General features: G+C 35.6%; 1 protein-coding gene across 3 annotated transcripts in view; it reads right to left on the reverse strand.

The window, feature by feature from the left end:
- Nucleotides 1-12,081, reverse strand: part of UACA (uveal autoantigen with coiled-coil domains and ankyrin repeats) — an 83,376-nt gene that overhangs the window by 12,660 nt on the left and 58,635 nt on the right. For 2 of the 3 annotated variants that reach the window (XM_065941749.1, XM_065941750.1), the window contains exons 9-15: nt 10,966-11,003; nt 8,110-8,178; nt 6,955-7,062; nt 6,175-6,207; nt 5,534-5,632; nt 1,462-1,492; nt 553-605 (exon numbers count right to left, since the gene is read on the reverse strand). In XM_065941749.1, the coding sequence (XP_065797821.1) occupies nt 553-605; nt 1,462-1,492; nt 5,534-5,632; nt 6,175-6,207; nt 6,955-7,062; nt 8,110-8,178; nt 10,966-11,003 (431 nt within the window). The remainder of the gene's footprint in view (nt 1-552; nt 606-1,461; nt 1,493-5,533; nt 5,633-6,174; nt 6,208-6,954; nt 7,063-8,109; nt 8,179-10,965; nt 11,004-12,081) is intronic. The other variant, XM_065941751.1, reaches the window with a different exon arrangement.

The following is a 12,081-nucleotide window of genomic DNA, read 5'->3' on the forward strand; positions in this document are numbered from 1 at the left end:
CCTCTTGGAGCTTTATTCTGAGGTGAAGTGAAGTGAAGTCGCTCAGTCATGTCCAACTATCTGCGACCCCATGGACTGTAGCCTACCTGGATCCACCGTCCACGGGATTTTCCAGGCAAGAATACTGGAGTGGGTTGCCATTTCCTTCTCCATTATTTTCAGGTAAATTTCCCAAATATAAAATACACATTTGAATTCCAGGAACAATACATCTCAAAGTCAAAATGAAAGCCTTTTGAATTATTCATACCTGTCTCCCCTGTAAACAGGCAACTACGAAGAGTTGGCCAACTGCTGTTAAAGAATAGAGGCCTAATATCAAAGACAATGAAACTGTAATTCAAATCTTTTAAGTCACTGTCACCAAAAATACTCTAGACGGCACTAAACAGCGTATCTGCTTTTACTAAACTCAAGACCGTAAGACCAATTTTTCTTTGATAATGAAAACTTAATTCAATGTATATATAGATGATAAATAAACAATGCTGCTTTCCTCCTTTTAAAAAGGCACAAATATTTTTATAAATATTTTTTAAAATAAAACATTACCTGTGATTCTGTCATGTACATTTGACCTTGTTTAAGAAGCATATCTTCTTTCCCTAAATAAATCCAAATAAAGGATACCTTAAATATCCATACCAAAGAAGACTAAGCATTAATTTGTTGTTATCTCCTTTATTATTCAAATAAAAAAGAAGCATGAGTTACAAAATAAAATTACCCTGCTCTAAAATGGCCATATTTTAACTTATTTTTCTATATACATAAGGAAAGCATGTATATTCTTTTGAGTAGATATGAAGTTGGTTTTTAGAATTATGTAAAACTGTTAGGCTACATAAGTTAAATGATTATTATAAAATATGTATATTATAGTCAAAATAAAAATGGTATCATTTGCAATTTATAGGATAAATATTACAACTGTACTTAGCTAAGGAATAATTTAATATTCAATAGGAAGCAAAAAATTAGATTTTATAGAGAAACTTTAAAGTTGGAGAATAAACACAGTGAAGATTAATTATGTAAAGTCTTAAAATAATAAAGAAGTATTTATGGAACATCTAAATAATTCTAAAATGCTTACCTGCATGAGGCTATATCCAAAGATTTTTCCAAATCAGAAAACTATGTTTACATCTCTTTCAATAAAGAGCAAGTCCCAAACATCACAGGTTAAATGTCTTAACAATTAATATGCAAATCTGGTAATTTGTACAGCACACAATTTAAAAATTTAGGTCCTAAGGAAAATCAGAGCCTTAGTGATTAGCAGATTTTCTGCTAAGAGACTACAGGAGTCATTTTAACCTCTTCCCTGTGCCATGCTGAAGTATAAGATACAAGTAGTTGATGAAGTTTTGCAGCAGGAGTACATTTATAGTCAGAAAAAGCATTCTTTTTTGCTTAAACTGGGTGAACTGTAACGATAATCTATACTTTTATACTTACTGAAATGACTTCCTGATCCTAAATGATCACTCTGAAATCAGAAGAATACATTAAAACATTTTAGATGAATACTGCTTCAATTTTGTTAAATTCTGTATCTATTTTAGCTCTAAATGATCCAGTCATAAAACCACATTTTCAACATTCCTTGTTTCTCCTGGGTATTATTCTACTCAAACTCATAAAAAGGCAAAGCACAATTAGCGAGATCAGTTGGGAATAAACTACTTCATTAAGCATTTTAATAAAAGCAGACAAGTATTTCAAGAAAAAACTTTGACTGTTCAAAAGAAAAGCAAGCTCCAAATGAACTGAAACAACTTTGAACACATACTCTCTGCTGCTTCTTTACCTCAAAAGGAAGGAAATGCCCCATTCGCACCAAGAAATCAATTTACTCTATCACTGTTGGGGAGCAGAAACCTTAACTCATCAACTATGAAACATTAGCCTAACCCTTTATTTCAAATTTATAAAATGCTAATTACCTTTGAAGGTAACAGAGACAGAGAGCAGGAAATAAAACTGAAGCAAAGAACTGCATATAGTTCATAATAAATCCACCAATGCATCAGTAAGGAAAAGGAGAAAAATAGAGAAAATTTAGATACTCTGAGTTAAAGTATACTTGGATTGATCCATATCCCAAGTTAGCCAAGTACAAAGAACCTAACAGAAATTAAAATACTATACTGTCAAGAGTAAAGATATGCAGATGTACATCATGTTTCTATATTTGTCTATATTCATACAAATGGCTGTGTGTCAAACTCTGGTAAAAATGATGTGTGTCAAACCATGATAAAAATGGCCCACAGTTCAATAACTAAATTAATGTCCCACTAATACTTATTGCCCCAAGGGTATGGAAAAAGATCTGTAAACTTAGGTAAGCTCTTTGTTCTAAATAATATGTAATACTAGAATCTGCAATAGGTACTAAATGGGCTTATACATGAATGGGTGAAGGGAGGCCATGGCACAGAAGAAATTCGAAAAACTTAGTTTGGACTTACTACCTTGCCTTGATGACTCAAATGACAACAAATGCATGAGTTACAACATAAAATTAGCCCTGTTCTAAAATATCCATGTTTCCCAAACTTGTTCTGTAAAAATGAAGAAAATGCTTACATATTAAGTACCACACAGTTGCACTCATCTCACATGCTAGACTAAAGTAATGCTCAAAATTCTCCAAGCCAGGCTTCAACAATATGTGAACCACGAACTTCCAGATGTTCAAGCTGGTTTTAGAAAAGGCAGAGGAACCAGAGATCAAATTGCCAACATCCGATGGATTATCGAATAAGCAAGACAGTTTCAGAAAAACATCTATTTCTGCTTTATTGACTACACCAAAGTGTTTGACTGTGTGGATCACAACAAACTGTGGAAAATCCTTAAAGAGATGGGAATACCAGACCACCTGACCTGCCTCCTGAGAAATCTGTATGCAGGACAGAAAGAAACAGTCAGAATTGGACATGGAACAACAGACTGGTTCCAAACAGAAAAGGGAGTACGTCAAGGCTGTATATTGTCACCCTGCTTATTTAACTTATATGCAGAGTACATCATGAGAAATGCTGGGCTGGATGAAGCACAAGCTGGAATCAAGATTGCTGGGACAAATATCAATAACCTCAGATATGCAGATGACACCACCCTTATGGCACAAAGTGAAGAAGAACTAAAGAGCCTCTTGATGAAAGTGATGGAGGAGAATGAAAAAGTTGACTTAAAGCTCAACATTCAGAAAACTAAGATCATGGCACCTGGTCCCATCACTTCATGGGAAATAGATGGGGAAACAGTGGAAATAGTGGCAGACTTTATTTTGGGGGGCTCCAAAATCACTGCAGGTGGTGACTGCAGCCATAAAATTAAAAGACATTTGTTCCTTGGAAGAAAAGTTATGACTAACCTAGACAGCATATAAAAAAGCAGAGACATTATTTTGCCAACAAAGGTCTGTCTAGTCAAGGCTATGGTTTTCCAGTAGTCATGTATAGATGTGAGAGTTGGACTATAAAGAAAGCTGAGCGCCAAAGAATTGATGCTTTTGAATTGTGGTATTGGAGAAGACTCTTGAGAGCCTTTGGACTGCAAGGAGATCCAATCAGCTCATCCTAAAGGAGATCAGTCCTGAGTGTTCATTGGAAGGACTGATGTTGAAGCTGAAACTCCAGTACTTTGGCCACCTGATGCGAAGAGCTGACTCATTTGAAAAGACCCTGATGCTGGGAACGATTGAGGGCAGGAAGAGAAGGGGACCACAGAGGATGACATGGTTGGATGGCATCACCAACTCAATGGACATGAGTTTGGGTAAGCTCCGGGAGTTGGTGATGGACAGGGAAGCCTGGCATGCTGTAATCCATTGGGTCGCAAAGAGTCGGACATGATTGGGCATCTGAACTGAACTGAACTAAGTATTACACATAATACAGCAATGCTGGCGGCAGTTTATGAAGACTTTCAAGGGAGGTGAGATAGCAGTGGATATTCCATATTACAAATAATGATTCCTTAGTTTTTAATAACGGCTTTCATAAACACTGGGTCACAAATGAAGCAGACCTTGTAATTTTCTCTTGGATGGTTAAAAATCATTTTCAGCATAAAAATTCATTTGATTAGGGAAAATGTCCCCATTATACTGAATGCAAAAACTTATAAAATAGGATGTATAATAAGATTCCATCTGATGAATTCATGTTATAACAAAAGTTATGTACAAAGAAGGGGCTTCCTAGGTGGCTCATTGGTAGAGAATCCTCCAGTCAACGCCAGAGACACAGGACACACGGGCTTAACCCCTGGGTTGGAAAGATCCCCTGGAGGAGGAAATGGTACCTTCCTCCAGTATTCTTGCCTGGAAAACCCCATGAACTGGGGAGCCTGGTGGGTTGCAGTCCATGGGAGTCACAGAGTCAGACCCGACTCAGAGACTGAGCACACACACACACACACATGTACACAGAAAGGTTTGAAAAGATGGTCAGGTGCTAAGAATACCACATCAGCATAGATGAGCTTTGTATCAGCATAGATTAGCCTTGTGTCAGCATAGATTAGCTGTGTCTAGTTCTGCACTTCATAAAAAAGGAATTATGCAGTATGTGCTCTTTGCGTCTGATTTCTTTCATCCAGCATTATATCTGTGAGCTTCATCCATGTCTTTATATTCTTTTTCATAGCATAGCAATACCCGTTTTTTTATTTACAAAGAAAAAATTGACTTTTGTTATGTATTTTGGAGTTATATCTCATAATAAAGATAAAAGACTCACATTGAATCAGCTACTCTCTTCAGCGACCCCATTGCTGAACAACATTTATAAAAATATGTATTATGGCCTTGCCAAACACATCTATACAGTTGCAGGTCTGGAAAGTGGTCACCCTTGGTGCAGGGAGCATGAGGAGGCTTCTGGATAAAGGTGATGTGCTATTTCCTGATCTAGGAGGTTTGATTTGTGAAATTTGTGAAAATCCTTCAACTTATCCACTTTAACATATACTTTTTAACATATATTGTATTTTGAATAAAAGTTTTTAGAAAAACATAGTCTTGGAAAAACTAAGAGCTAACTGAGTCAACAAAAGATAAGTATATGATCTGAGCCTTATTAACACACTATCCTCACCAAACAAGTTTGTACATGCACCAGGCTCTTTCTGAGATAATCCTGGAATTACCACTATTCATTTAAATGATGATTTTTATTAACACTATCAGAATCACTGTAATTTTACAGGTAAAAGTATGACATCTTGAAATGGTAAAAAAGGACAAAGAGGAAGGTTGGGGAAGAGAAACTGGAACTGAACTAAATGTTGGTTTAGTCAATTTCAAGTATTTCATTTAACCTTTACGACAACTCCGTGGGAAAAGGGACAATCACCCCAATTTTGCCAAAGCAGCAAAAAGCTCAGAGACTTTAAATGAATCACCTGAGGTCACACTATAAAAGAGAGAGTGATAATTCAAATTCAAGTCTGACTTCAAGCCATTTACCACTTCCATTGTAGGTTACACAACATACTTTATTTAAGCTTTCTGTACCTCAAAATACTTAAATCTACTTTTCAGAGCTTCAATAGTTCTTAGGCTTTCTTCATGTTGCTTTTCTTTGGCTGCCAAAAGGGACTTCAGCTTTTCTTTCTGAAATGAAAAGGAATAAATACAGCACAAAATCATACTGTGCTTGAAATCATACTGTGCTTGAAATACATGTTCATGAAATGTATTACAGAAAATGTACATTAGAATTACTTTGAGGACTATTGTTAATGAATTCTCTAAGCTGGTTGATTTTTTAACTATTAGTCAAACTTCATACCAATATACCAATAATACACAAAATATACAAATAACATTATGAAAAATTCAAATTTCTGTGGTTTAAGTCATATTATTTTCAGACATTTTCTTTATAATGCTTAGAATTTTATATCTTTTCACAACAAGTCTCATGGAAAATGAGACATTCAGAAGAGTAACAACAAAATGCCTACAATAACCCATGCCACTATTCTCAAAACATAATTTTACAGTCACACATAGGTTTTGTTTTTCCCTTTGAACAATTAACCGAAAAAGCAATTCTGTCTCCATCTCAATTTAGGACTTAAAACTTCTACTGCAATATTCTCTTCAATTTACATAATATTTTACAGCTTTAAAGTAAAACTTAATCATCCTACCTCACTTTCCAGATCATCAGCCACCATTACTTCCTAAATTTAAAAAGAAGAAGAAATATTTTCACTCTTGAAAGCTTATTTTAAGAAGCATGAGCCTGGCAAATACCTTTTAAACAGACGTGCATGTCATTGAGCCCGGGGTCAAGGATGTGAGGAGATGCCTGTGCCCCCACTCCTATGCTCCCACTGTCATTCGTTCATCTCACTAACCTTGCTCACAAGCACTTCAGACTCATCTGACAGCCTGTCAATTCCTTACAACTCTTACTTGCTCTTCCTCCTCACTTCTGTCCATTCCTTCCTCTCCAATCCCACAACTCCAGTGTTATCACCATAGACCAACAGGGTTCTCTGTTCTTAGATTTGACATTAAGTTTCATGTAATGAAACTTTCTTGGTGCCTTAGCCGATAAAGTGTCTGCCTACAATGCAGGAGACCCGGGTTCAATCCCTCGGTCAGGAAGATCTTCTGGAGAAGGAAATGGCACCCCACTCCAGTATTCTTGCCTGGAAAATCCCGTGGACGGAGGAGCCTGGTAGGCTACAGTCCATGGGGTCGCAAAGAGTCGGACACGACTGAGCGACTTCACCTTCACCTTCATGTAAAGGTCTTAATAAGATCTAACTTTCCTCAAGGGCAATGATCTGATTTTACCTCCTTTAGCATCTGACACCATGACTTGCTGGGAGGGTTTGATCATTAACAATTTGTTATTGACAAGGATGATGACTCACAGTAAAATAGTTCTGGATGTTTTTGGTATCGTGCAGATTATTTACCTCATTTAGCTGTAGCTGTAAACCATTGACTTTATCCAATAATATTCTCTGTTCTTGCTGAATTTTTCTCAACCTCTCTTTCAGATCTTCATTTTCAATCTCCAGATCCTTCAACAGTAAAGAAAACAGGTACTAGGCCAACTTTAAAGGAGCAACTCTTATGGAAGAAATTTCTGAAAGCAGCTCACTATCATAAATATACACATATACAAAGAGCTTTAAGTATAAAGATACAATAATTTCAATGACATTTAAACCACAAAATCTATACATGAGAAATAATGTAGAAAATTACAGTTCTATGATAACTAATAAACATAGTTATATATAAGACAGCAAATCATGATTCTAATAAATAAGAAATAAACGCATCATCTAGAAATAGAAAATAGCAGAAGAATATGTCATTTTAACTTTTGCCAAACACCTCTCAAATTAACGAGTTTAAAAAAGTGAAGAATATTCTTACACTTTGTTAACCTAATCATCATCACTTCAGTGCTCTGATAAAACATTTAAGGCTATAGTTCACTTTCTTAACACTACATAGTAAACTATGAAATCCCCCCAAATGCTTTTGCTTCACTGTACAGAAAAGGTTATTCAACTTATATTTTAATAGTATTTGTCACAAAGCAAATCATTTAATTATGGCTCATCTTCCAATGCAACCCAAATAATAATTATTATTTGAACACTTTAATGAACATAAAAGGTAAAACTACTGTGTGGATAACAAAAATATTTTTTAGTCAAAATTTTAAAATTTAAGAAAATGTTCAGATTTTGTTTTATTCACAGTGATAATCATTTTGTCATTATAATTAATTTTCTGAAATAAATACAAATGTATGATTTATGGCCTAAAACAGATATATTTAAATCAACAAAAAGTTATATAAAGTTATCTACTTCCTAAAGTATATTAAAACAATACTTTCTGTAAGATAAAACTGACACAAACATTCATATCAAAAGTCAATTCTTTTAGAAGGAATTATGCAAGAAATAGAATCACAAAATATAATAAGCTTCTCTTCCTGCCCTTACTTATCCACAGCACTTCCCATTTTTGCTTCCTTTCTTGTCACAAACCTCACTATAAACAACACTGGAATTCTCTGCAAAGGAAGATACCAATGTTTTTCTTTTTACCTGAACGTTTTGATGCTCCCTCTGATTTGACTTCATATTTACTTCATCTAGCATCTGAGACAAATTTCGCTTTGGTAAAACATAGGAAAACACAGGTTAGCAAGTGTGAGAATAAAGAAAAGTACATTTTCCTCAATAGGAAATATACCCAATTAGTGATTTTCAGCTTAACCAAGTTTTAATTTTCCTGTACAAAACACAAGGTGGCAGTGTTTCCACTTAAAACTCCAAATGGAAAAAATATTTAACAATATAGGTTTTAAATGAAACAAATATAGTCTATTTTTAAATACTAAAAAATAACAGAATTTAAAATCTCTATTATTAACTATTTATTTTCACCAAAGTCACAAAATTTTAAAAAGAAGAATTTATACTAGAAGCAAAACTATTCCCAAAAACAAGGGAATTGGTGTTTAAAAAGAGAAGGGAGAGTTATATTAATATTGAAAGAAAAATATGGAAATTATTTGAGTACTGATGAAATAAAATATCAGAGGGCATGAAAAGAAAGAGACAGACAATGCACTGACGAAAGCTACATGACTTGGCTGGTTGGTACATGATCTGTTTCTGTACACTTACTGCTTTGAAACTTTATTCCAGCTTAGAGATTTGCTTTAATAAAAACACAACACAATCATTAAACAAGAGAGAAAATAACCTCTTTTTGCCCAAATTGATCTGTAAATCTACACAATAATTTGACAGCTAAAAAACCAAATAAAAAAGTAAACGCGTTAATTCTCTAAGGTAATTACATTTTGCATTATTTGTTGAGTTTTGTTTAATCAAGTGTTTAAACTTTCAATCTAATGAGCTTGGATTTGGAATTGGAGGGGAAAAAAGTTCCCATTAAGATGATACTTCGTATCCACCATTTGGCCCAAACTACATTTCTAGCTTCACTGCTTCTACCAAAGGTCAGTTCTCATGTGGAATCTGACCAGTCTCATCATACCATGTCCTGCCCTCGCCTTCCCTTCTGGTCCCTGTCCCTCTGGCCCTCTACTGCCCCCCTGGGCATGTTAGACACGTTCCCTCATCAGAGGCTTGGTACTTGCCACTCCCTCTGCCCTTGAGGTTTCACCCACAGAGCCCCTGGCTCCCTCGTCACTTCCTTCAGACCTCTGCTGGAATGTTACTTCCTGACCACACCATCTAAAATAGCTTCCTGCCCTCTGTCTCTGCCTCCCCTCATCCTGTTCTGCTGGTCTTCAAAGCATCTCCTAGGATACTAAATACCTACTTGTTTATTATTCATCTCTCTCACTAGGCTGGGAGCTCCATGAGAGCAGGGACTTGGAACACTGATATCCCCAGCACTTAGGACAGTAATAAGTAAGTAACTGAATACATCTTATTTTTAAACTATATGCATCTTGATAACAAGGATTACATGTCCTTTAGTACGGAAACAAATCCTATTTATGACAGCTAATATAAAATGTATTTAATAAATAACTGAAATAAGTTTCATTGTTCTTAGTAGAATATTAATTTCATGAATTCATGTAGATAACTTATTCATTAAGATACTAGTCCCATATTAATATTCAATAATTCTTTCTTTTAAATACCTGTATATTTCAGAATCATTTTTCTCTGAAGCTGGGTGAGATGATTGGTACAGTTATAAGAGTGTACATTTTATTTCCCTCTACCCCAACTTAGGTTACCTAAGGAGACAGCTGCTCCAGACGGAAAAAAAACTGACAAGTAGACATGACCCATGCATGGACATATTACTTAATTCTGATGGACTGAAAAGGCAGCATGCTTTCATATAGCTTTCAGATTCAGGTGCGGGCTAGAGAAATGATGCAGAATGATGACAGGATGGTTGAGAAGGTACCTGATTACTTTCTCTTCAGGGTTTGGAAATGTTCAGGTCCTTCTCACTAGAGAAAAGCTGAAAGCCTGGAAGGGAACAGCCAGCAGAAGAGGAGAGTTGCCTACACTAGCTTTGGGCAAGATGGTTAGAGTGCATAAAGCAACCCCACTCATTTTAATTCAAAGAGAATAGGGGAAATCATCAGACATCTGCTGAGACACAAAACCAGGGTTAAGTAGTGATTTGATAATAAAGTTAGTACAAGGGATGAATTACTTCATGTACTGTGTTTTTTTTTAAAAGTCAGTGTCAAAGTCACTCAGTTGTGTCCAACTCTTTGTGACCCCATGAACTATACAGTCCATGGAATTCTCCAGGCCAGAATACTGGAGTGGGTAGCCTTTCCCTTCTCCAGGAGATCTTCCCATCCCAGGGAAGATCAAACCCAGGTCTCCCACATTGCTGGCGGATTCTTTACCAGCTGAGTCACAAGGGAAGCCCCCTTTAAAGTCAAGTCCTCATTAAATTAAATACACACAGCAAAAAAGAAAAAAGAAAATCAAAATGTTAACATGGCATTGAAGTCACATATATAATCTTCCTTGAATTGTTTTCTTCACTTCTTATTGCACTGTAAGAATTTTCCCACCTCAGGATATATTTGGTTCTGTTACTAAGTGAAAATAGAAAACTGTCTATGGTCTGCCAGACTAATATTCATCATCAAAGAATCTCAACAAGGTGCAATATTTCACACTTGAAAGGGCTGTATGTTCAAGACCAGCGATCAGGAGGTTGCTTATTGCCCACTGGATACATTCATTGTAATTAAGACCCACTGTCTGAAGCTGAGTGACAGTATCTGTATAAAGCCTCAGGATCTCATGACCTAGGTTCTACATGGGCATGATTAACTGAGAAGAGAGAACAACATGAATTTAAACTCAAAACAGTTAAACACAACCATTAACCAGGTTTGCTAAGCACTTTACTTAAATTGTACAATATACATAATTTTTAACCTGTTGTAAAGATGGTCCTTTCTTCCAAAGTTCTCTCCCTGAAGATTTAAAGAGAGGGAAAGAGAGGAGAAAGAGGAACAGTGAGACAGAAGGTTAACTCAGGTAGATTTCCATTCCCTAATTATATAATTAAGTCAATATTAAACAAATAAATTTCTTCCTTTATAGCTTACTACCTTACAGTTAAAACAATAGTGAAACATCACTTTTGCCTATCTAATTGGTAAAGTATTTTTTTCCTAGGATAAAATCTATGCAGATAATATTCAATGCTAGGGAGGGTAGGGAGGTGAAAAATGCAAAACTGAAAACACTCCTAAATGAGAAGGCAACTTGTTGATATATATCAAAAGCTTAAAGAAATGTGCATAACCTGAAACCTCTTGACTCAATTTCTAGGAAGTGATTCTAAGGGTATAATAAAAACATGCTAAAACATTTACACATAAGGACAATCACTAAATGGTTATTTACATTAGTAAAAACTGTAAGCAACTTAAATAACACCTATAGAAAATTACTTAACCAAATTAAATGTAAACAGATTGAATTTTATGCATCAATAAAAATCATACTGTAGAAAAAATACTTATGAGGGAAAAGTCTTTAAACTGTATTACACAAAAAGTAATCTACAGCTTACTACAGGTGACTTCAATTTTATGCATAGTGAATAGACCGGGGAAGAATATTCCTCAAAATGTTAGTAGAGGCTCCTCAGTGGCAGAAAGTGAAGTCGCTCAGTCGGGTCCAACTCTTTGCGACCCCATGGACTGCACAGGCTCCTCCATCCATGGGATTTTTCCAGGCAAGAGTACTGGAGTGGGTTGCCATTTCCTTCTCCAGATCTTCCTGACCCAGGGATTGAACCTGGGTCTCCCGTATTGTAGGCAGACGCTTTACCATCTGAGGCAGCAGGGAAGTGGCAGAGTGATTGGCTAATTTTATTTGCTGTGCTTTTCTGTACTTTCCAATTTCTCTTTAATAAGCACAGAAACGTACTTGACACAAGTATTCAATAAATCTTGGTTGAATATTTTATATACACGTTTAAACAATGATTCTTTAAAACTCTTTAAGACCTTAAATTCCTCACCCCTCATCAAAAAACATGTA

This window comes from Muntiacus reevesi, chromosome 7 (assembly GCF_963930625.1).
Source record: "Muntiacus reevesi chromosome 7, mMunRee1.1, whole genome shotgun sequence".
Classification (NCBI taxonomy): domain Eukaryota; kingdom Metazoa; phylum Chordata; class Mammalia; order Artiodactyla; family Cervidae; genus Muntiacus; species Muntiacus reevesi.